The 25,541-nt window shown below is 42.7% G+C and overlaps 6 protein-coding genes across 6 annotated transcripts; 2 read left to right on the top strand and 4 right to left on the bottom strand.

Moving 5' to 3' along the window:
- Positions 1–244: 244 nt before the first annotated feature.
- EAF01_003582 (uncharacterized protein) lies at positions 245–2,744 on the bottom strand. The gene is made up of 2 exons (XM_038911836.1): positions 1,453–2,744; positions 245–1,391 (listed from the first exon to the last, which is right to left on the bottom strand). The coding sequence occupies exons 1-2, from the start codon at positions 2,065–2,067 to the stop codon at positions 1,143–1,145; spliced, it is 864 nt and encodes a 287-aa protein (XP_038773071.1). The 5' UTR covers positions 2,068–2,744; the 3' UTR covers positions 245–1,142.
- A 5,672-nt stretch (positions 2,745–8,416) lies between these two features.
- EAF01_003581 (uncharacterized protein) lies at positions 8,417–9,822 on the bottom strand (the record flags this gene model as incomplete). Its single annotated transcript, XM_038911835.1, has 5 exons — positions 8,417–8,437; positions 8,558–8,677; positions 8,738–8,827; positions 8,878–9,596; positions 9,696–9,822. The coding sequence occupies 5 exons, from the start codon at positions 9,820–9,822 to the stop codon at positions 8,417–8,419; spliced, it is 1,077 nt and encodes a 358-aa protein (XP_038773070.1).
- Positions 9,823–13,155: 3,333 nt separating this feature from the next.
- On the top strand, positions 13,156–15,162 carry EAF01_003580 (uncharacterized protein; the record flags this gene model as incomplete). The annotated part of the gene is made up of 4 exons (XM_038911834.1): positions 13,156–13,388; positions 13,526–13,665; positions 14,080–14,743; positions 14,980–15,162. The coding sequence occupies exons 1-4, from the start codon at positions 13,335–13,337 to the stop codon at positions 15,160–15,162; spliced, it is 1,041 nt and encodes a 346-aa protein (XP_038773069.1). The 5' UTR covers positions 13,156–13,334.
- A 365-nt stretch (positions 15,163–15,527) lies between these two features.
- On the bottom strand, positions 15,528–16,985 carry EAF01_003579 (uncharacterized protein; the record flags this gene model as incomplete). The annotated part of the gene is made up of 2 exons (XM_038911833.1): positions 15,528–16,449; positions 16,795–16,985. 2 exons carry the CDS (start codon positions 16,983–16,985, stop codon positions 15,528–15,530), a joined length of 1,113 nt encoding a protein of 370 aa, XP_038773068.1.
- A 522-nt stretch (positions 16,986–17,507) lies between these two features.
- EAF01_003578 (uncharacterized protein) lies at positions 17,508–18,645 on the top strand (the record flags this gene model as incomplete). The annotated part of the gene is made up of 2 exons (XM_038911832.1): positions 17,508–17,558; positions 17,653–18,645. 2 exons carry the CDS (start codon positions 17,508–17,510, stop codon positions 18,643–18,645), a joined length of 1,044 nt encoding a protein of 347 aa, XP_038773067.1.
- A 2,843-nt stretch (positions 18,646–21,488) lies between these two features.
- On the bottom strand, positions 21,489–25,479 carry EAF01_003577 (uncharacterized protein). Its single transcript, XM_038911831.1, has 2 exons — positions 22,073–25,479; positions 21,489–22,022 (listed from the first exon to the last, which is right to left on the bottom strand). The coding sequence occupies exons 1-2, from the start codon at positions 25,191–25,193 to the stop codon at positions 21,922–21,924; spliced, it is 3,222 nt and encodes a 1,073-aa protein (XP_038773066.1). The 5' UTR covers positions 25,194–25,479; the 3' UTR covers positions 21,489–21,921.
- Positions 25,480–25,541: the final 62 nt, after the last annotated feature.

Raw genomic sequence — 25,541 nt, 5'->3', positions numbered from 1 at the left:
CTATCCCCTTCCATCTATTCCTCCTCCCCTCCCCTCCCCTCTCCACATCCTCACCAAACCAAAACCATAGAGAAGTATCCACCAGAAAACAATATAAACTAAAAACCTAGCAAGATCCCTTCTCTCCTTCTCTCCTTCCATACTTCCCTTCTCTCCTTCCATACTTTCCATACTTTCCATTCTTTCCATTCTTTCTTTCCTCCATCCTCTCACACGCCATCCCGACAATGTCTCCTCTCCTCTCCTCTCCTCTTCGAGATCCCGCTTATTTGCTCAAACATATATAACTTCCATCTCGCTTTTCCCCACCATCTCGCATTTTAGGTGCCAGAGAAAAGATTGGACTACTGCATTGGGGTACTGTATATAAAAAATTTAAATCAACATATCGTGAGTAAGGTAAAGAGGAAGAGTCCGAGTAATATACATAACATGTATGCAGATAGTATAAGCTGAAATTCACATCCAACAGAGCCAGAGACTGCGATCCAGAAAGCGACAGACACAGAATGAAAGACAGAGACAAAGTTAAAGACAACTCCAGATAAAGGTAAATAGAATTCATAAAAATACACATTCCACCAAAAATGTAAATACAGCTACAAATAAATATAACATAACATAAGGTATCAATCATACCAATTCTAGGTATGTTTAAAGATTTCAAAAAAGGGTTGAAGCTGCCCTGCCCTGCCAAGCTCGTGCTCAAGCTCCGTGAATTTTGGCCACGCCAAATCAATCAACCCAACCTCTAAACCCCATGCCCAACCAATAGACCAAAAGAAAAAAGCAAACACACAAAGGAAGAAATAAGGTGACTCCTTCCTCTCATCCAAACGCCATTCATCCGATTCCCTAACCCAAGTTCTCGTCCTATTCATACAGTGTGGGTATTCACCTCTTCTCTACTCTCCGAACGAGATCATTTGACCCTCTTGAATCAATGCCGCGACGTCGTCTATATATAATGTATAGAATGTAAGAATGTCTTTTGCGATGCAATGATGCAATGTGACAATCGATGTCATGTATGCTAGTGATGCTAACACAACAAAAGATAACCCTTCTCGGTACCATAAATAGGTACAAGAAATGAAGTATCCTCAAATCATCTTTCCTCAGAATGGACAGACATCCATCATTTAAAGAACCTGATGTCTAACCAAAACATCTTTCAAAGCTTTCGTGTCAAAAATTGTATCGTCCGGAATCTGATCAATGATATATGTCAAATTCGCAAAAAGATCTCCTTGATTCTTGTAAGCCAATATAGCCGGTACACCTGCATTATCGAATTCTATATCTTCGTAATGAACGCGTACGAAGTGTACTGTTGGATTTGCGGCGACGAGGGGGAGAAGTGCTGAGTTGATTACTTGAGAGACGTCGCACTATGAAATTGTTAGTATATGTATGTAGGTACAGACGGGATAATGATATCGGAGAACAAACCTCAGGATCATAAACGAAAACGACAACGACGGTTTCTCTTCCGACCTTTTCAATGGCATCAAGGTACCCAAGCGCATCTACCTCATCAAATCTTCCATAACGACGCACACTAGGACTCGTCCTCCTATTTCTAATATCTTTCCCTTCACTCTGCATTTCTACTCGTCGTTGTTGTCTCCACCTCTCCAAGAACTCTTCATCATCACTCAACCCCGCCTCACTCCCCGAACCATCCTTAGTGAACGTTGCCTTCTTATCCTCTTTTGTGATTGTATTTCCCCTCAACTTATTTCTCCAACCCCCCGTCTTCCTCGCTTCTTCATAACTTCTCGCATCAGCGATCACCCCCTTAACTCCCGTCGTCCTCCCACTATCAAAATCTCTATGCGGCAACCTCAATGGTTCACTGAGTCCTCCCGAATTCGATCTGTCAAACAAAGGCATCTTCATTGTATCTTCTATATTGCGATTGTGATGTTCCTCTTCTTCGTCCACGTCACTATTCCTATCAAAGCTGTAATCCTTTTCGTCGTCTGGATGTTCGTGATGTTCGTTTGCAGAAGCTTTTGCAATGATATTGTCAAATTCTTCTTGCGCCGCCGTTTTGCCAGCCATCTTTCAAAGATTTATAACGAAGCAAGGGAGCCACGAGGTTTTGTAATAAGTGGGAATGAATGCTCAGGGCGCTTGAAGGATGTGCAAGGAGGATCGCGTGGAAAGGCAAGGCGTTGGTATGGATTGAACTTCTAGAAGCGGGTAGACCCTAGTAATTCCTAACCCAGGTATGAGACGGCAAGTTTGTGTTTTTTGGAGACACAGATGTTTTTTTTTTTTGTTTTTTTGCCTTCTCGCCTGTCTGGCGCTGATGATGTAGGTTTGGTTAAGCTGAAATTGAACGGTGTGGTTGGCTTGTGAGATATTCTTTGTGCAAGGGCCTCACGGCAGGGAAAGGCTGGGGAACGTCTAAGTGAGACCTGAGACTTGATTTTCGAAAATGGTTGCACCACCACCACACCAGGCAGAGAAGATCAAGTAAGGTATTGTTTCAAAAATAATCTTACGATAATATGCTTTTGTTCTTTTGTGGTATTCTATTCTCCGATGTTGTCTGTGTTTGTGTCTGTGTCTGATCTCACTGCTTTTCTTAGCTTAGTGACACTTTTTGGCTTACGTTGTTTCGAAGGATGCAGGCCAAACAGAGGGATAGAACAGACTCTAGATGCCCTTTATAAAAAGTGATACCTCTTAGACATCGGGATATACTCGAACATTTTTCTTTTCTTCTTCTAACTTCCATTCTCAGCACAGCCCTCTTTTTCGTAAATGAATAATTGAACTATATGGATATTTGATCAAATAGCAGTTTTCTTTTTTCGGTGTCCACAATGATTTTGAAGGGTTGATTATGATGATTAAATTTGGAAGTAGATTTTCTATTTTCTTCGATAATGCCAGGATAAAGACACAACAAGGTCCGTCCCTAGTACCAGCCCAGCAGCCCAGCTACTAGTTAGGTTGCGTGTGTCCCGACGACTCTACGTGGGTCAGGGGTTTGATGTTCAATTGACAAGGTCTACGCACTACACACTACTCATTACTACTCACTCTCGACTTACCTGCTAGGTAGTTGACGGGACTGGGTTGATACCGTAGTCTTTTTCTTCTGTTACATTGTCCATAGAACTAAGTGCGGGAGAAGAAGAGGAGAGGGGAAAGACGACAGGCTCGAGATAGGATTGGCGCCGTATCCCACTGCTTCAAAACTCCAACCATAGACATTCGCATCTCAGATAATTTGTCATGATCATAACCTCGAGCCTCGAATCCTATCTTACCGCCACCATACCCTTCCGATCAAGTGATTGTCGCCACGATAGCCTCATATAGAAAGTGACGAGGGAGGTGTATCCTGTACGCAGCATGTATCCTATTAATAGACATCCTCGAGGATTCGATGTCTTAATGCCATGAGCTTCCTAGTAACATCGAGGAAATGGGAATATGCAACTCAATCTACCAACCCAGCTCAATCCAAATCCAACATCTCAAGCATGAACGTACTTCCTCGGGTCTTCTGGAAGTCAATCTTCATCCAGCATCCCCATCCTTCTCAGCATGAATCTACCTCCCTATCTTCCTTGGAGTTTCTAGAAGCAAACATTCATCTAGCATATCAATCCTTCTCAACGAAATTGAATGAATGAAACAAGAAACAAAGTCATGTCGGGTCCTCATCCCATCCATCTCGCATGGTATATGCCTATAACTCTTGCATAGTCATAATCCGCATTGCTAAGAAAATCAGACGTTTCATCATCCACTGCATCCTGGATACATTATCAATCACAACATCACCATCTCCTTATCCCTTTCCTCCGTATCGTCTATTCACATTCCCAACCTTGAATCTCAAATATCAGGTAAAAATCTACAGTCTACAGTCTAACCAACAACCACCATATCCGAATTGCTAAACACACTTACACTAGAGCCTACAAAATTTAGTCCCAAGCTACTGTATCATCTATAAGTCTACAGCTCCAATTGGACTTTCCCCATCCATGTATCGCGTCGGCTCTTAGCCCATTCAAACTCCAAGAAACCACCAAGGTTCGAGCTTTGACTGGCTTCAACTACTACCTACTAGGTATACTTTGCAACTTTGACAGGTCTGACCTCCATCACATACGCACGCATACACAAACACATACACATATACACATATACACATACACATCAAACTCTCAGCTCTTGCCGTCCTCTAACCTCTAACTTCCAACATCCGTTCATCCCATTCTCCCTCATCGGCGATCCCGTTATCAAATGATGATGATATTTCTAAATTCCAAGACCAGTCTTCACACTCTCGGACTCATTCTCCGTATATCAATATCAATGTCCACATCCACAATTATCATCAAAGCCCATTGCTATGATCTCATTCACACAGCATCCACGCGACATTCATCACACCTCATCAGCCTTCCCTCCGCTCATCCGTTCCCATTCCGCTCAACCACCTCCGTCTCCAATTCCTTTCCTAAGCAACAGAAAACCATACCAGTAAATAAACCCAAACAAGCCATCCATCTTCAAACCCATCTCTAAAAACCAACACTTTCGTCAACCCTCGGAAAATGCCATAATTCCATATACAACACAATTCTCACCTAAACCCCTAACCTAACTATTAGCCGCATACTCCATACACACCAACCCAACCCGCCCCATAAATTTATTTTAGCCTACCCAGCCCATCGGTATTCCCTCTCGCGCGCATAATCGAGTCGGCATTGCCGATTTTACTGCTGTCAATCTATGGTTATCAACCTAGTATTCTACTCCAGTAATTCACTACACACTACTCTACTCATACTCTACATCCAACATCCAATATTCAACATCTAATATCCAACATCAAAGGTTAATATCTAACATCCAATATCTATTAAAATTCCCCCCTTTTCTAACTATCCACTCGAACAATTCAATCATCAATCCCACACCTTTCTCATCTATAAGTTACAATCCATCTCATCTCATATCATATCATATCACATATTAACCCCCCTTCACCAGTTTCGCATTCCAATTCCATACTTTCCACCCGCATAAACATGAATAACACACATACTAGAAAATTAACATCCCTCACCAGCTCAACAAACTCAAACTCAAACTCACACATAATTAATCGAACTTTCCCTCGATTTCTTCTACGCATTACCAATAGCCATAAATCGCATATACATACATCTAGATTCTAAATCCCCTTCCGCTCATTTATCTACGCAACGTAGCTTGGCTAATCTATCGATTCTTGTGTATTCCATATCTTGTATGAAGATACACTATTTATATAGATGATATAGAAAGCGATATGTTGGATCATATCTCTATGGTGTCAAAGTTCTTTACTCATGAATCGGATTATCGATGTCTTGAATTGCGGATTACATACAAATTCGGATTACATACACATTCAGATCCAAATATTCCTCGTCTTATAATCTCTCGAATTTCTGTTTTTGATATCAAAAGTCATGACCTCTAGTCTATAATTATTCAATCTCAAAATAGTAATAACGTCCAGAGAATATACCGAGATGTTTGTTTTCCATCACGTATATCATTATATACATCGAAGCAAGCTTGAGATTTTTCTCTTCTCTACTCCTACTATCCTATGTATGTATTTATTTGTTTACTTCTCCACTCCCCTCCCCTCGAGCCTTTCCGCTCGAACTAAAAATATGAATACGAATATAAATACAAAGACATCCAAGGACCAAGACCCGACATCCCATCAATCTCCTCCATCCCTCTTTTCCTTCTATATTCTACATATCACTCTAACTTGCGTGACTAGCTCTGCACCCATCCAACTTACCTATCCACTTAACCACCTACTGCACCTACTACACCTCACATTCCCACCGTAAATCCTAATACCCAATTCCTAATCCCCAGTCCTCAATATACACAACACCCACAGCCCTCAACACAATTCCTAAGTTCCCAAGTTCCCAAACTTTCCCCTCCGCAACCATCCATTCCTCACCATCCCTACGTACTCATTCTATCCCATACCCATTTCTAATCTCCAATCCGACCACCCAACCACCCAATCTCTAATCTCTCCCCATCCCCTCTTCCCTTCCTTTCCCTCCCCTCATCCTCCTCTCGAACCCCTATCCACTCATCCACTCATCCATTCATCAACCAAAAGCCTAAACTGTTCCCCTCCTCTTCCCCCTTCTTCCCAATCCACCTCATTCGTTCAGCAAATACATCGACTCATCTTCTTCTCGTATCTCTCTCTTTCTTATTCCCACCCCATCCCCTTTCCAGTTTTATTTTCATTCTCTTTCCTCATTTCCCCCACCGCTACTCCAAACTCTCCCAAATCTCACAAACCCCATAAATCTATAAATCCTATAAATCTTACAAAACCCTCCGAATCTCACTCAATCCCACCCAAAAACCACATTCATGTCATACTGGCTTAATGACCTTACTTATCACCCCCCCCCCTCACCCCCCGTCTCAAAACCCGCATTCTATATCTAAGCGAGTGAACTCATATTATCCCTAATCACAACACCTATACTATAGCACTTCTACTACTTCCGCTCGTTTTACTGCTTTCGTCACTCCCATCACTTCCACTCCCATCGCCATCCATCCATCCATCCATCCATCCATCCATCCATCCATCCATCCATCCATCCATCCATCCATCCATCCATCCATCCATCCATCCATCCATCCATCCATCCATCCATCCATCCATCCATCTACTCCAAATACTCCAATCCCCAAACTATAAAAATCCTTCTATAAAACCCTCCTACATAAAATCTCTCTACTGATAATCTCTCCCTTAACTTCAGTCTCGAGCATAACCCTAAATCTAGACCTAGACCTAGACAAAAATATAAACACAGAAACCCCCTTACTCGAATGCAAACACAAACACAAATATAAACACATAACCCACTCACTCACTCACTCACTCACTCATATCCATCTACCTCCACCCCCGCTCCTTCTCCTTCCCCTTCCTCAATCCTCCCCTCTCTTCCTCCCCTCTCTTCCCTCTCTTCCCTCTCTTCCCTCTCTTCCCTCTCTTCCCTCTCTTCCCTCTCTTCCCTCTCTTCCCTCTCTTCCCTCTCTTCCTCTCTTCCCTCTCTTCCCTCTCTTCCCTCTCTTCCCTCTCTTCCCTCTCTTCCCTCTCTTCCTCTCTTCCCTCTCTTCCCTCTCTTCCTCTCGTTCCTCCTTTCCTCTCTTCCCCCTCTTCCCCCTTCTCACCCAACCCTCATCCCAAACCGAAAAGCAAAATCACAAAATCATAAACCCCAGGAAAATCAAAACTCCCAATATATCCTCTTAACAGCCCTTATCATTCATCTATTCAATTCAATCCAACATATTCAATCAATTCAAATCAATTCTTCACCGAATATACTATTCTACAAAACTTTTCCAACACAGACTGGATTAACAAAACACCACCTCAACAATCAATTTCCCTTTCGAATATCAATTCGGCTCCATCCAGACTCCTATTCCCCAATCCTACACCAAGCCCCGGCAAAAAAGACACACTTCATCACCATGCAAAGAAGAGAAAGAAAAAGTAATAAAAAGACATATCTATCAAGGGCATTATTAGACTATAATACAAGCTTTGTATGAAACCGACGCCAGATTCAATAATTGTTAAACTTATGCTGCAGTGGTGCTTCACATGCCGTTGCATTACAGAGCCTAGTTATGAGTCCTCTCCCCCCTTGGAAAACTCCTCTCTTCATCCTCCATCCTGACCAACTTTAACAATTGCATATACCAAATGTATGATCTGGAGGTCCACCTTCGAGATGCCAACCGAGTTTATCAGATACCACACATGAAATAGTTGTGAGAAACTTTCTGTCGACTTCGCAATTCATCACCCACCCCTTGTATTTATTCTCCTCCTGTTCCCCCACCGCAATCATATAACTGCCCCTTGGAGATTTTGATAAAAGTTAAAAAAAAAAGAAAAGACACGGAAGAAAAGTGGAAGATGTCGTGTGTTGAGAGTGTTAAGTTAAAAAAAACGTGTCTCTGCGGGATATCGTCGCAAAGTCCCAGTGCTTAAGAACGCTGATGAAAAAGCAATGCAGTAGGACCTCCCATAGAAACAAGAACATCGAAATGAAGAATTATTGTGCACAGAATCTTATATGCGCAACTGGTTGAGCCCGCTATTTTACTGTATCGGGAGTAATCGATCGAAAAGGGCTATCTGTCGCTGAAGTATGATGGATACTGTTGTAAAGACTTCGACCAATCTATGCCGAAAGTCATGAATATTAAGAAGTCGTATTTGGGAGGGCGATTAAGTAAAAATGGGATTGCCAAATGAAAAATGACACCGCATGCGACGAAAATTCGTTATCGTCGAAATAATAGACCAGATCTACATGGCCCAAACCTTGAGCTGAAGTGGGAGTAAAATAGTGTAAGTTATGTGGACCAGAGTTTGAGCTGAAGGGAGAAATGGAAAAGTTAGTTTGAGATAATGGGGAAGGGAAAAAAACAGAAAGCTATTGCGACTTACCAATGAATCCCATGATCCAGTGCACAAACTCATTCCATCATTACTAACACCCAAACAACTGACACGGTTGTCGTGCCCAACCAATGATCCGACCTTCTCGGCGCGAGTGATGTCCCATACCTAGGCAAGAGGTTAGAGTTACACTTCATATTGACAATGATTAGGTTGATGATAGCTTACCTTGCACTCAAAATCATCATAACCAGCAAATAAAAGCCTGCCAGAAACAGAGCAGGCCACAGATGTGATACCACAGAGAATAGATTCATGCTGGATGTTGTTAGTGACAAGTTCAGGAAATCTAGAAGGTGAAAACGTACTCCGTATTGATTAAGCTCTCTATCAGCACGAATATCAAAAAGTCTGCAGGTAGCATCATCGGAACCGGTGACAAAGGAGTGTCCATCTGGAAAGAATTGAATGGCGTTGATGTCCGATTCATGTCCTGCGAAAGTTTGAACAGCCTTGCCTGCACGAACATCCCAAAGTTTCGCAAAGGCATCGCAAGCGCCGGAAACAAATGTATTTTGGTTAGTTGGATTGATACTGATGCTCATAACATCACCCAAATGATCTGCGAACTCGGTGACTTTTGATCCTGTTTCGACATCCCACTTCATACAAGTCATGTCTCCTGAAGATGTAAGGATACTTCGGTCATTGATGAATCGACAACATGAAAGGTAACCGGAATGTCCAGAAAGTTCCCGAGCAACTCTCGTAGGTCCGTCACGGTTTGAGTTTAGGTTGTAGATAGAACAAATGTTATCCAATCCACCACATGCGACATAATTACCACTTGGTGCGTAGGCACAGGTCATGACCCACGAAGATCGTAGAGGAATAGCATGGACCTTGTTGGTTGTATATGCATCCCAAATAATTAATTTACCGTCTTGCGATGCTGATACCAAATGTCTTCTATCAGTTGACCAGTGCATTGCATAAATCTTTGCGAGATGTCCTTTTAGTGTCTTTCGAGTCTTCATCATTTGATTCTTGGGTAAAGCTTCTTGTTGAGCCCTCGCAAGGTTCATCACTGTAACATTGTTCATTAGTATGCAATCGCAAAGATCAACAACATCAAGGAGATGAAATTTAATTTTGTCGTGAGAACTGAAAGACAATTGTTACTTACGCGTTGCATCTGCCAAATCGTCCTTCTTGCGCTTTATCCTATCCTTTAATGACTCTGCTTCACGACGGGCTTGTTGAATACGCGACTGCATCGCCTCTGGCGATACATCGTTCGAGTTTGACGACATCTCGGTCGGATTGATGGATGCGTGGGTTATGAATTCAATTGAATCTCAGCTGGATAATTATCGTTATTGTTTCAATTGTTGATGAGGCTGTAGGGGGTTGCGACCAGATGGATGATAGCTTCTTCCCGAATTTGTTGGTTGACTGAGAGTTGGAATTGGCTGAAAGTAAGCAATTCAGCTATCGGAGGTATTAAGGAATCTTTTCGCTGATTTGATTTGGATTGGATTTGGATTGGATTGGATTGGTATAGTATGGTAGAGATCGAATGGGTGCTGGTTTGAGAGAGTGATTGTTTATGGCAATTGCCGGGTATTAGTGTAAAGATCTTTCTCTTCTTTGTTGAAATGATTAAAGTGAAGTATATCAAAGTATAACAAGACCAAGTCCGTCTTCTCCTTCTTCAATTGTGGAACAAGGCTTGTATGCAAGAGTTTCCTTTCGTTCAGATTTGATGAGTTGAAGAAAGTTGAGGCAGTCTTGACGGAATGGAGAAGGATGATTGATTGATTGATTTAGAAGGTACAGTAGTGCAGTGCAAGTAACACCCAGTTATTTTGCGTTGCTGCTTGCTTTTTCTCGGCTAATTGGCCGAGATGGGATTAGGTTTACTGGGCTGTAGCTCTCTTTTAGGTCTGGGCTAAAATCAGAGGGGAGAAGGAAGCCGGTGGGAAATGGTAATTAAGATTTGGGTTTAGTGGAAATCAAATTTAACAACGGGCAGGAAGGGGGAGAAGAAGGGAGAGAGCGAGAGAGCGAGAGAGGGAGAAAGCGAGAAAGCGAGAGGAGAAAGAGTCTGAGAGGATTTTATTACTCTTAGTAATAGTAGTATCTTTGAAGAGAAAGAGAAACCGTAGAGGAGCAGGACGTAAGCAGGTAGATGGATAATAAGTATGGATGGGTAGGTAGTAAGCACCTAGATGGGTATGAGGATGAGTGAGGCGCTCAAGTGATTATCAGAGATTGTCAGTGAATATAGAAAATTAGCCCTCCCGTTTAATGAATGATGTGAAGACACAGGCTCGCCAGGTCAAGAGTCAACTTTTACAAGATCAAAGCAAAGGCATCAAGGTTGTAGATCGAATCCATTGCAAGCTACCTATTGAGTAAGTACCATTTAAGGATATCAATTCAATTTACGGACTCTCGGATTCCTCTACGAGAATTTTGATATACATCGTGATTGGTATTGTGCATATCACGATCATCTATCTATTGGGTAACATACCAAAAGAAAAGGAGAATGGGGAAATTAATACCTAGGTACCCTTTTCCTTCATAATAAATTCCCTCTCTGACAGAGTGTGTTGATAGATGCTATAATTTCCAAATCAGCTACAAGAACGCCGAGGTAGGCAATTGATGACTAGGTCATACTAGGTAGGTAAAATATACCTAGCTGAGTCGCTTTCCCCCCCTTCTTCCAGCATAAAAGTGGAGGATGCGCAGGTATTATATGTATTATGGCGAAGATGATTGTTCAAATATCCATGTACAGCATACTGGTACAGACTGCAGAACTGCCACTCGTACACTTGTACACTTGTACACCACTAGAATGCTTGGACTGATTTGTACCTGCTTTCACTACCGTCCTATCTGCTTGCAGCGGCATTCCATTCAAAAAATAGTTGGAACTTGGAAGCTCCACCCTCTTATCATTATCTCGCTCTGCCTGAGTACCTAGATAGTAGATACCTATCTCATATATGGCATATACAACTCTCCATCGGGGTATTGATGTCACTCATTGATATCACTCTCATCAATTCTCAAGCACAAGAAAGAGGATTACTAGGTACAGGTATATCGAATTTTAGGTCAGTTCCTCAGCCACCTCCTCTTCTTAGTCTTACTATGTAGAATGTCTAATTCAACGCAAAGAGAAGAAGAAAGAGAATCTTGACTTTCCCTTTACGGTATTCTCTTGCTTGCATCCTGCAAGTCGCAACATGGTTCCATCGGTGGGACTTTTTTCTTCTACAGAGTACATAAATTACAGATGCATATTGATCAGCAGGGCACAGAATGGTAAATTGCTTCTAACAGCTCGTATGCACATAAAAAATTATCTATTCGGTGTCCAATCTGCTTAGCCTGCTGTCAATTAATAAGAGAGGTTGACCTATAAGATTGAGAGCGCACACGAAGATACATCATTTGTCATATTTACTACTCCCATCCTATATTATTGTTTCCTTCTTTTCCTCTTCTTTCAATTTTTTATCGATATATTATCGACATATTGATTTCAACTTGTGGTAACAGGTCACTTGTTTTGTCACTTAGTCCGCTCACTTGGCTCTCGATTGCGTACCAACTGCTCCGTACCAAGTACGACCTACGCCGTGGGGAATCTCTTTGGTTCCCGTTTCTTTAAATTTCGACCGGGATAGGTATCGGGGACTGGATTTCAAAATGGGTCAAGACTCAAGCATCAGAAGAATCAGGGTCGGGGTATTTTATCTTACTATTGGGATCGACGGGGATTTGGATGGCAGGTTAAGGCAGCTTCTACTCCGTTTTTAATAATACACCCCTACTTCTTTTCAAATGACTATCGATAGGTAATCAAATCAACTTCGCTCTTGGTCGTTTGTTAGCTTTTAAGCGTTCTTTGGAATCCCACAGATCCCATCGAAATACATACGGAATCCCTCTTTCTTTGGCGCAAGAACAGGAAAGACGTTCCGGTAATCTGATCCATTATATTTCTCTGTATCATCGTATCCATTTATCCACGTTTCCCATCTTGACATCAAATTTAATGGTACGATATCGCGCCATTGAGTCTGTTACCCCTTCATCTGCCGCGATACTGCACGGGGACCACAACGACCTCAAGAGTCAAGACTCAAGATCAATTCAAGACCCGGTCATTGAAGATTAACCAAAGCTCGATGAAGCTCTTGCAGTTGTAAGCTCTATGAAGCAAGCAAGTGGCCATCCATCGCCGCTCTTGGTTTCTACAATGTACGGACTACCAAGTAGGTAGGTATCTTTAATAACATTTCTGCTTGAGCTTTTACCAGGAATTATTCATAAAAGAACGGATGAAACGTTTTCTTCTACCCTTCCTATTGGTAGAACATGTCGTCCACAATTCTTTCACGATATCCATTTGGAGCACATTCCCATTCTGCCAAGTGGAGTGGGGAGTTTATACGCACGAACTCAGTATCTACCGATTCTCAGATTGGAAGATCTCCCGAAGTTAAGTTTGACAGTCATTGATGGAATTTGATTCGTCAGAATTAAGATTGGTCATCAAGGAATCCTATCACTTTCAAGGTTGGCACCATTGAAAGTGCATGCAGCAAATCAACTTCAACTCTTCCAGATTCAAGGGAAACAGGAAACAAACATCCCATCCGTGGGACCAGAACAACACAAACACTAGTTATATCGAAAAGGTAAAATCTAGATTGTCAGTTAGTTGTAACTCTACAGAGTACGCAGCAGTTTCATCTTCTTCATTCATTCAAAACAGTTATCAAGAAGCCACTTTCACGCAATGCATTCATCAAGCTCGGAAGTTATTGATTTTCTATCCTTGCCAAAAATTGAAGTAAGTCATAAAGGTTACATGCATATTCATATTGTACATACATGTATGCAATGTCCGTCGAAACCCCGCCGGACTTTGTTATCCTAACGGCTGCATGAATGATGTTGATATAAGGCTGAAAGATACTTCTTACATAGTTACATGCTCATCTGAGTGGAAGTATCAGTCGACAATGTCTTCATGAAGTATGGCGTCAGAAATGGGAGAAGGGTGAGACTGCAATGCAAGATCCATTGGTTGAGATGCCAGATGGTAAATTTGATTATGATCTTGAGACGTGAGTTATTTTCTGTTCTATTTATTACTTCGCACCTCACGTATGTTGGGACAAACAAACCATTGTTTTTATGAGCAATCAAGAATTTGTGGACACCATATATGCAGGCCATAATAGCCTTCTTACACGTTGACAATATTCTACATTGCTCGCTGGCCGTGATTTCTGTCAGAATTTTTGCATTTGATTGAAGTTGCATATCTTTCAAGGTGTTGAATGATTCGAAGTATTGAATCCATTTGCCTCATCAAAACCATTCAGATGACAAAATTGTTCTCCGAAATTTCTAGCTTTTCAAGCACTACAAGTTATTCAAGCATCCGAAGATTGGATTTAGTCTATTGATTCGAGCCATGAACACTTTAATTTTTGACCTCGTGCAACCCTTCCATATCTCATACGATGTCTTTCCAGATTCTTTCCATTATTCTCCAAATATATCTACGCTCTCGTCAACGACCCTGCCTCCTTGATTTATACCACGAACTCCGTCCTGTCAGATTTCCAAGCAGATGGTGTCATCTATCTTGAACTACGTACCACTCCTCGAGCTATCCCTTCCGCAGGTATCACCAAAGAGATCTACGTCCAAACAATCCTCGACTGCATCGCCCAACACAACAACTCCAATGGTTCCATGAAAACAAACCTGATCCTCTCTATCGACCGCCGAAATGATGCTCAAACAGCCATGGATATCGTGGAACTAGCATACAAATACCACGGCAAAGGAGTCGTAGGAATCGATCTCTGTGGCGACCCATCTGTAGGCGATGTATCCATCTTCGAACCCGCTTTCCTCCTCGCTCAAAAATACAACCTCAAAATCACAATCCATTTTGCAGAAGTAGCGCAAGCACCTACTAGCACAGAACTAGAAACACTTTTGTCGTACAAACCGCATAGGATAGGACATGTAATCCATGTTCCAGAAAATCTCAAACCGGAAATTGAAAAGATGGGTTTGGGATTGGAACTTTGCTTGAGTTGCAATGTTCATGCGAAAATGATCACGGGCACGTATGGAGATCATCATTTTGGGGAGTGGTGGGGGAGAGGCGCGAATGTGGTTTTGTGTGTATGTGTTTACTTTTTCTTTACTTCTTCTTCCTTTTTCTCTTGGGCGATTTTATTTTGTTTTATTTTGACAGAGGGTTCCTGGGATGGGAGTAGAGAGCTGAATTAAGTAGGATGATATGGGATGAAATGGAAAACAAGATATCAAAATCCCCCCCTCCCCCCCCCCCCCCACCCCCAAAAACATAAACTTCCATCTTCCCCAAGAACACACTAACGGAATCCCCCACCTCACAGACCGACGATGTAGGAGTCTTCGGAAGCAAACTCTCAGACGAATACGCACTTGTAGCGAAACATTTCCATCTTGATAGGAACGCGATTTGTAAGCTTGCGAGAAGTGGGATTGAGACGATATTTGGTGGGGAGGGGGAGAGAGAGAGGTTGAGGGGGGTTATGTGGAGAGAGGATTTGGATTGAGCAAGGGGGAAGGGAGATGATATAGATATTGGTGTATGGTGAGATTTGAGATTGAGGGGGAGATAGAGGTAGAAACGTGGCATACGGAATATGGAATATACTTTCATCTGCTGGATTGCATCATTCTGTTTGCTTTGAGCAGTTGACCTTAACTAACTACCTACCTCGATAGTGTAGCTTATCTCTAGAGGAGTGTGAGATGCACGGGAAGAATAGTATGTGTGAGGTAAGTAATTCAACGTTCTGAAAACTTCAAATTTTACTTTTATTTTTATCTACTATGCTGTGCTACGCTACGAGCTTTTGATGAATTATATATTGATTCACGATTTACGATATGCAATGCCATTCCGTGCCAAGACACCCTACCCAGAAGCATCCAAATCCAACCCAAAAAGTCGAATCGCATTACCTCCCAAAATCGCTTTTTCCTCTTCACTTCCCGCTCCACACGCGCTACTAATCGCATCTTTATTCATGGAAACACTGAGCCATTGTTGTCCCACTTCCTCCTCATCCAACGGTGGGAAAAACGGCGCATCAGTTCCAAACATGACTCTATCCGCACCACTCACACCAACTGCTCCCCGAACCCCCACATCCCCATAGACTACTGCGTCGAGCCAGATGTTCTTCTTCAGGATTTCCCAAATAGTTTTTCTGCCCTCGGATAATTTTCCTTCGGCTTTGAGATGCGCATCGTGCAAGATGCAACTTTCTATTCTTCCTGCTAAGAATGGAAGGGTACCACCGCTATGTGCGAGAATTACTTGCAGATCCGGTACGGAAGTGAAGACAGAGGAGAGAATCATGCGGGTAACAGCGATGGTGGTTTCCATGGGGAAACCAAGAGCGAGAGGAAGAACATGCCCGTAATCATTTCCTCTGGGGCCGAAAACCGAGGTTGGGAGTCCGTAGTGCGGATGCAGAAAGATGGGGAAGTTGTTGGCGGCTAGTTCTTTGAATATGGGGAGGAGAGCAGGGTCGTCGAGTCCGGAGCCCAGTCCGCTGGTTCCGAGGATGATGCCGCGGCAGTAGGGGAGGGTTTTGAGGTGCGTGATGCTTTCGAGGATTGAGGAGGGAGGGGCAGATAGGGGGAGCGTGCCGAAGAAATAGAGACGGGTTGGGTGCTGGGCGCAGAGGGAGTTTATTTCGGTGTTGATTGATAGGGCGGTTGGGAGGGCGGTGGTGGAGGGAAGCCAGTCGAGCCAGGGGTTTGCGAGAGAGATTATCGAGGTGCTGATAGAGTGGGTGTTCATGAAAGCAATTCTTTCCGAGATGTCATAGCTAGAGGTTTAGGGGATTAGTTTGGAGATTTGAGAGTTTTGCGGATGAGGCTGAAAGGTAGGGAGAACAAGAGGCAGTGGTGATTCCTGGAGAGTCTTTCTCGCGTGTAGACTATCAAGAAGTAGATATAGAATCATTGACTTGTTGAACTTCTAGCATTAAATATGCAATTTGGAGGCTAGTCACTTGATCCTCGTTGTATTGACGATTCCTCCCAACCACAACACATAGATTACTCATCTCACTCATCCTCGCCAAATCACCCTTTTCCCTCCTTTTTCTCTGGCTTTACTGTTGTGATATCTCAAAATAGCAAGATATATAAAAAGAAACACATAAACTTACTACCCAGACCCGATTGGTCGTCCTCTACTTGTACTCGGTGTATCCTCCGCTGGCAAGATAACCAATCGATGTTCTTTCGCCGGAGGAAATTGTCTTATATAAGGGATTTCATCGCGGGATTTGAGAAGCTCCATATAAGATGGCGGATAGATATGAGTGTGAATATCTACTACCGGGACGGAGGAGGACATTTTGATGGTTATTTTTGAGCAATCTTCTGACTAGAGGAGGACGGTGGAATAGAAGGAATACAAGACAAATTCACAAAAAGAACAAGTAGAAGATTTTAATGAGAACACATATTTCCAAATCACTTGATCAATCATACAATGGTAATTCAATCTCGTATGTAATAAAATGCAGGACAATATCAAGATAGCTAGAGATCAACCTACCCCGCACTGGTACTCCCCTTGTCCAGCAACCCCACCTCCTCCTATTTAAATTCCGATCACAACCCTATCTTATCATTGAATCGTGAATGCTTATCATAACTCTTCCCTTTTGAATCACTTACCTGCCTTTTTTGGAGAGTACATACATACTATCTTGCATTAGACCGGATGCGGAGAGCGGCTTTGGCCGCGTGCGGCGTTTTTTAAGTGAGGGGTTTGGGTGATATATACTTCCTCAGTAGAAATGTAATTTTTGTCTGGTTTTATTTTTGGTATCGACGACGATATTGTGAATATTGAAGAACAGCATCAGACAAGATGTCGATAGAAGTAACCAAGGCTGTGGATGTCGATAATCTCGTCATTCCTGTAAATTTCCCTTCATTTCAATCTGCTTTCCAGTCTTCTCCTCATCTCGACACATATCTACACTTACTCTGATACTAACAATATTCCTTTACAGATAATAAACTTCTCCAACTTCCTAACTGGCACTCCCTCGCAACGTCTCCAAACCGCTCAGTCCATTCTCCACGGTTTCCGCACCGCAGGATTCATCTACCTTTCCCACCACCCTATTCCCCCACCCGTCCTATCCCACACCTTTTCCACATCCGCCAAATTCTTCGCTCGTCCCTCTTCTGAAAAAGATCCATTAGCCTGGACCACACCCCTCGCCAACCGGGGCTATGTAGCCCATGGTCGCGAGAAAACCACCACCCTCACAGATAAAGAAGCGGTTGAGAAATTGAAAGCCCAAGCCCCAGATTTAAAAGAGAGTTTCGAGATTGGACGAGAAGGTCAAGAACAACTGCCTAATAATTGGCCGGCTATTACTCCCTCAGATCCTGATGCCAAAGAATTCAAAGAGACAATGCTGAAGTTCCATGATTTGTGCAAGGAATTTCATATAAATGTTATGCGGGCCATTGCTCTCGGAATGTCGCTTCCTGAATCATATTTCGATGGTTTCACAAGTGCGGGGGACAACACACTTCGTTTACTACATTATCCACCTGCGAAAGCAAGTGTGTTTAAGGAAAATAAATTGCAGGTTAGAGCTGGGGAGCATACAGATTATGGGAGTATTACACTTCTTTTCCAAGATGATAGAGGAGGACTCCAAGTAAAGAGTCCCAAAGGAACATTTGTTGATGCGACACCGGTGCCGGGAACCGTGGTAGTTAATGCAGGAGATTTGTTGGCGAGGTGGAGTAATGATTTCATTAGAAGTACATTGCATAGGGTTGTGGAACCGCCTCCTAAAGAGGGGCAAGAGATTCCAGAAGATGGCGTCTATCCGGCGAGATATAGTATTGCGTACTTTTGTAATCCAAATTTCGATCGGATGATTGAGGCAATTGAGGGAACGTATGGAGGGGAACTTGGGGAAAGAAAATATGAGGGGATTAATTCGGGAGAGTATCTGGTACAGAGATTGGCTGCCACTTATTAAGTTCTAGTCGATTTATGTGGTTGTATATACGTTGTAAATTGAAAAGCTGATATTCTGTGTATTGGTCTTCTGTTCTTGGTAATTGTGTGTGGCCAATACAAGATTGGAAGAGCACAATCTTCAAAGTAGGCTCTGAGCCCATTCAAACAAGTCAATCTTTTCGGAAAATAGTGAACAAAGAATCTCGTTAGGGGTTAAAACTCGCTAATTATCGGAAGTCGTGGATGTCAGAAGTTACCTGTGTTTTGCTTACCGCTGCAAGGCAAGCGCAATCTTCTCGCAAGCCTTATATATACTAGCATGATGACTGATAGCAACAAAGATTATTTCATCGTCACACGCAGAAAGCAACGACGATTCTGTTTCCTTGACAGCAACAGCTATATTCCGACTTTGTCCATCTACCTAATGATCAGCCATCACTATTGATGGCCAGCATACTACTTCTTAGGATAACACAGCTGTATTTCAATTCACAAGGAACATATAAATTGTCCGCATCTTTTGCAGCTATGACATATACATCTTCGTTAAAGTTTCAAAAGAACTATTTATAGAACGAAAATGAGGTTCCTGGTCTGTGGAGCCATTATTTAACTTTTTTTCTTTCAAATTGAGAAGACTCGAGAGCCACTCCCTTATTATATATAATCAACGGACCCGGGATATTTGGATCGGGATGAATAGAGTGGCATCTATTCTGATCATCACTGAATTTGTGTATCGTATGGATATACTGACTAGTCTAGATTGGTCTACATCTTGATATCCAGTTTTCGATATGTTGACCGTATTGATTGCATATCGGGTCGCCGGAGAAGTCTAACGAAGCGTTTTTGTAAAGCTGGAAGAAGTCTTCTGGGAACGCTGTGGCTAAAGCTTGAACGCCTTGTGTATTGATTTTTGATCTGTCCGTGAGGTTCTTATGTAGTACTGGGAGCAGCCTGAGTGGCGGCAGTAATGGAGGCGATATATTAATGATTTGATCTTGTCTTTGAATAAGATAATTCGCTAACCAGTTCTGATAGGCAGATGCTCATGTCTGTGAGAACACGCTATCGTTTACTCCCTCGAGGTTCACAGGACTGTAGTGTGTCTACAGCAAGGCTATCCCGTGATTCTATCTAGTCTGCTTAAGGTAGAAAGAGGAAATATAGGGCATTAAGAGCCGCACAGGAAATGTGATGTTTCAATGTGTAAAATCATCTCAATGTTCGAATTCACTCCAGTGTCGAGAGATACCTCAAAATCGAAGGGAACTTATCGTTTGAAAAGCATTCAATGGTGATCAGAATAGTTCTGATAATGATTCTGATTCTGATGGTTCTGAGGAATCTAGTTCCACTAATAATAGTACAGCTAGTAATGTTACATTTGCAACCCTCTGTATGTACCTGATAAATTCGGGAATCGAGAGCTTCTTGTGTACTACTGCAACATGGACTGTTACAAGCTTTGGGTAATGAACTTAAGAACCTCAATATACGTCAGTACTGACTTACTTAAATTTAGCGCGATCTGTTGGAATTTTCAATACCGACCATGCCATGGCTCTGTAGTGTACATGAGTATTTTTCGCTCACTAAATTGTGTATTAATAGACTTACATGTCGTTCTACAAGTCCAAATTCTTGTACGTTGTGTGAGTAGTTTCATCTGTTTCGACGGTCTGTATACTTTGAAGGCCTGAGTTCAAAAGATTACCCTTAATAGCGTTCAAACTTCTTTCCCGGACCGAGGAAGGCTCCATTTTCTTCGTTTGGTGCAAGAAAATGCAGCGTTTGAAGGCGCGTTTGCTGTTTCTTGCCGGGATGAAGAGGAACGGTATATTTGGTTTGCTGAAAGATCTTTCCGAGAAAAGGCTGGCAGCGTGGTTTGTCTTCGCTCGTGAACACCCAGCCGAAAAAGTCTTTGTTGAAAGACTGTTTATCTGCATAAAGCACAATCCGATGTCGCTCTAGCACTCACTTTATAGGAATGGGTTTTCACTGAAGATGCGGATGGAAATTCAAATCAGGCTCTCTTCTAGATCTTCATCTAAAGTGCGCATTAGACACAATGTTCCGCAACAAAGCACTCTTGTCTCATGCCAACTGCTTCGAAGTTGAAACATCAAAAAGAAACGACACCGATCTCCACATGAGAGATCTTCAAAACGTTACGTACAAGGCATTAATCCTTTCATATTTTTGATTTCCCTGACATGAAGCTACTCGCTGTATCCGGCGTTCGAAATTGGGATTTATTCATGCGGAATAGCCTTGATAGATTGAGTGCCTCAAACATTACATCCCTATCCCTCACCAACACCATACCAGCAGATCGAGCCTTGACGAACCTTTTGTCGTGGCCAGACGCGGTCTATTAAGGTATATCCTATCCCGCCGAGGCAAACTCGCAAATTATCTCACCTGCTCTCGAGGAACTTCGCATTAAGATAGATTTTTTGTATTTGAACTCCTCATCAACAAAGTATTAGAGATGGTCTCTTTTCAAACACTTATAAGAAGAGCAAAAGCCTCGTGGTCGCTGATGATAGATGTATACATAGATGAAATATTGCAGAAAATTGTCTAGAAGTCTGCATCTGCTCTATACTAAAGAGTTTTGAAGCATATGCATTCAACTTTTGTGTTTCACGGGCAACACCGTGAAGCAATTTAAATGATAAACTAGCTCCCCTTTCCCCGAAAGTACGACATTTTTCGAGTAATTGAATGCGTGCAGGAGTAACACTCGTCCCATACTTACAACGACTGAGAACGCAAATGTTTTATTCTAGTATGGGACCTTACATTTACACATCCTATGTCTCACAGCACGATTAATCAATCAGAACCACGTGAGGGCCAGAAATGTACGATATTATTGCTTATATATTTCGCAATTTCAAACTAAGAGTCTCCCCCCTTTCATCCGCACAATCGCGCTTTCCCCCAACGCGATTGATCTATAAACATCAAAGGAAAATATAAACCGTATGAGCAACCATCTATGGATCCATCCATTCATGAGTCCCAATCTCCTCCTGGCGGTTGAAGCCAAAGAACCCTCTATTTGTTTGTGTATTCTTAAACGCCTTATGCATCCGAAGTCATGATCACATCACATCATATCATAATACATGATAGATAGATACCCACAACTCCTCCCAATGTTGAATTATTCATGTTGAAATTCCTTTTGATATTGACCTTTCCTTTCCCACCCGAAAGAAAAAGTTAACCATATGCTCGCTAAATGTTAAAATGTGCAAAACAAAATGCTAAAATGCAATTATGTAGGTTGTGGAGCCGAAACACCGGTGATGCCTTTTTCAGCATCTTCAGTTGCTTCTACAGGCCCGCATGTACAGAAGAGATTGGTATCACCATAGGCTGCAGGTACGTTAGCAAGTAAAATGTCATAGGAATGTAGAGAAACTTACCATCATCAAGTCTGGTGACGGATGGCCAGAATTTCTTCTCCTTGAGATAAGGCAATGGGTATGCGGCTTGCTCTCGAGTATATGGACGGTTCCATTCTCCAATGAGAAGATCTTTCTGGCTATGTGGCGAATTCTTCAAGACGTTGCCCGCCTTTGGAATGGTGCCATCTTCTACGGCTTGGATTTCTTTGCGGATTGATATCAATGCATCAATGAAGCGGTCAAGTTCTTCCTTACTTTCAGACTCGGTGGGCTCGATCATAAGGGTGTTAGCAACTGGCCAACTCATAGTTGGAGCATGGAAACCATAATCCTGAAGACGCTTGGCAATATCAATAGCCTCAACACCTGCTGACTCTTTGAAACCACGAACATCGAGGATGAACTCGTGAGCACATCGAGAATTGGCGTTGGTGTACAGGATTGGGTAGTGAGGTCGGAGACGAGACATGATATAGTTGGCATTCAAAAGAGTGATCTTCGTAGCATGAGTCAATCCTCTACCGCCCATCATCTTCACATAAGCCCAACTAATTGGTAAGATACTTGCACTTCCGAAAGGAGCACCGCTGACTGGGGCAATGGCATTCTCACCACCAGTCTTTACCAATGGATGGCCAGGTAAGAATGGTGCCAAATGAGATTTAACACCAATCGGACCAACACCTGGACCACCACCTCCGTGGGGAATACAGAATGTCTTGTGGAGATTAAGATGGCATACATCGGCACCGATCTCTCCAGGTGAACACAACCCAATTTGAGCATTCATGTTGGCGCCGTCCATATATACTTGACCTCCATGTTGATGAACAATCTCACATGCAGCCTTGATTTCTGGCTCAAAGACACCAAATGTACTTGGATATGTGATCATGATAGCTCCAAGTTCTTCGCTATATTTCTCACATTTTGCTTTGAGATCTGCCATGTCGAGATTACCAGACTTGATGTCACATTTTACAGTAACAACGCGCATACCTGCCATAGCAGCTGATGCAGGGTTGGTACCATGGGCAGAGACAGGAATCAAGCAAATATCACGCTTCTTCCCGGGTTGTTGTTCTTGAAATTTACGAATGACACGCAACCCAGTAAATTCTCCTTGGGCACCCGAATTTGGTTGCAGGGATACTGCATCAAATCCAGTAATAGTAGCCAGATCGGCCTCAAGCTCATCGATCATAGTCTTGTAACCAGCCGCCTGATTAGTAGGAACAAATGGATGAATTGAAGAGAATTCCGGCCATGTAACTGGAGCCATTTCGGTAGTAGCATTGAGCTTCATTGTGCAGGAGCCGAGGGGTATCATGGAATGTGTAAGGGACAAATCCTTTGATTGGAGGTGATGAATGTAACGGAGAATCTCGGTTTCGGAGTGGTGTGTGTTGAAGACTGGATGAGTGAGGTATTGAGATGATCTCTTCAATTCTGCGGGAATCGACTTATCACAGGAAGTTTGCAACTCAGTAGTATTCTCGAAAGATGTCGATCCTGTCTTGGAAAACTTGGCGAACACGGATATGATGTCCTCGAGGTCCTTAATGTCAACGGTTTCGTCAATAGTGATACCAAGTCGACTATCATCGAACTTTCTTAAATTGATCTTGAAAGTCTCCGTGGCATAGTTAAGGACTTCATCAGATTTGCCCTGTCCAACATCAACCACGACCGTGTCAAAGAGAACTTTTCCGTCGGAGCCCGTTCCTCTAGAGTTAGTCTCAAATCCAAGGCTCTTGAGTCCATCCTGAACAAATCGAGCTCCTTGAATAGCTCTCTCAGCAATAGCCTTGAGACCTTCTGGACCATGGTAGACTGCATAGAATGCACTCATGTTGGCCAATAATGCTTGAGCCGTGCACACATTGCTAGTAGCCTTCTCTCTACGGATATGCTGTTCTCTAGTTTGCAAAGCCAATCTCATTGCCTTATCTCCTAGTCTATCTTTCGATACACCAATGAGACGACCTGGAATCTTTCTCTTATATTTGTCACTGACGGCGAAGAAAGCGGCATGTGGACCACCATAACCAAATGGAACACCAAAACGCTGAGCATTTCCGAAAGCAATATCGGCACCAAACTCACCAGGCGGCGTGAGAACAGTAAGAGCTAAAAGATCAGTAGCAACACTGAAAGTTGCGCCTTGAGCATGAATGACATCTGCTAGACCACGGAAATCTTCTACGCCACCCTCAGTATCAGGGTATTGTACCAAAGCTCCAATGAGATCATTGCCAAGTTCCTTGAGGCGAGCTCCACCATCTGCAAGGACATCTCCAACTTCAATCTTTATATCAAATCCATCTGCTCGGCTTTGTAAAACTGCTACTGTCTGTGGATGGACTAGGTGACTGACAAAGAATGTCTTATTCTTGCTCTTCTGTCTAGCAAGTGGAAGGGCATTCATTGACAAGGTCATAGCTTCGGCGGCGGCGGTGGATTCATCGAGTAGCGAGGCATTGGAAATCGGTAATGCTGTCAAATCGGAGACAAGCGTTTGGAAATTTAAAAGCGATTCTAACCGACCTTGACTAATTTCAGGTTGATATGGCGTGTAGCTAGTATACCATCCTGGACTTTCCAACACATTTCTCTTGATAACCTCCGGAACTCGGGTTCCGGCATATCCACATCCAATATAACTTCGCATAATCGTATTTTCGGACGCAATCGACTTTAGTCTCGCAAGCAATTGAGATTCTGTGAACCCTTCTTGTGCCGAGTCTGATTTGGCATCGATTTTGAGATCTTTAGAAGATAAGATGTCGCGGGGTAAAACTTGCTCCACAAACTCATCCAAACTCTTGACTGGCGGATCCAAAGCTTTCAACATTTGTTCTGTAGAATCCGCATCAGGGCCAATATGTCGGCGCGTAAAGGTATCCAAAGGAGCATGTACTCCCCTGGAACTTAAAGTCGAAGGCGAATTGATTGTCTCATCCTTTGCAGAGCTTTTGTAGAAAGTTCGTCGTCCAATTGGCTTCAAAACCGTGGCAGAACATGGAGATTGACCAGAGCTCCATGGTCGTGTGATGGTTGAGCTTCTCCATGAAGAACTTCTCGATTGAAGCGCCACTCGAGCAAATCTAGCACGAAGTGCAAGACTTGAGGCAACCATTGTTCTTGAGTTTGCAGAAATCCGCGAAGCTCTTGAACTTGAAGGTTTGGTTGCGATACTTAAGAAATAGAGTCGGTGAATGTGGGAGTGAGCTGTACGAGAAAGTTAAATTCGGGGGAGGGGTCCGGAAATATTAGGAACGACTAGGATTGTTGAGTGCACTGAGTTTCATAAACCCCACATTCAGATAAGGTGATAGAGATAGTCCCAGATATGAGTGAGATATGAGATTTATGAAACAATAGAGGAAAACGACAGTGAGTATAGATTAGATGAAAGGGTGAGGGATGAGTCTCTTTTATATGAAATCTAAAGATTATCTAACTAGTAACTTTTTGTTTAATATCA

This window comes from Botrytis porri, assembly GCF_014898465.1.
Source record: "Botrytis porri strain MUCL 3234 chromosome Unknown BPOR_004, whole genome shotgun sequence".
Lineage (NCBI taxonomy): Eukaryota > Fungi > Ascomycota > Leotiomycetes > Helotiales > Sclerotiniaceae > Botrytis > Botrytis porri.
This window is presented reverse-complemented; position numbering and strand designations above follow the sequence as displayed.

What these genes read in the sequence shown, in the direction of transcription:
- EAF01_003577 (XM_038911831.1), bottom strand. Translation starts at nt 25,193, where the DNA reads ATGGTTGCCTCAAGTCTTGCACTTCGTGCTAGATTTGCTCGAGTGGCG. An exon ending in CGTCACCAGACTTGATGATG is followed by an intron (nt 22,023 to 22,072) that starts GTAAGTTTCTCT and finishes ACGTACCTGCAG; the next exon opens with CCTATGGTGATACCAATCTC.
- EAF01_003582 (XM_038911836.1), bottom strand. Translation starts at nt 2,067, where the DNA reads ATGGCTGGCAAAACGGCGGCGCAAGAAGAATTTGACAATATCATTGCA. An exon ending in TTTTCGTTTATGATCCTGAG is followed by an intron (nt 1,392 to 1,452) that starts GTTTGTTCTCCG and finishes ACAATTTCATAG; the next exon opens with TGCGACGTCTCTCAAGTAAT.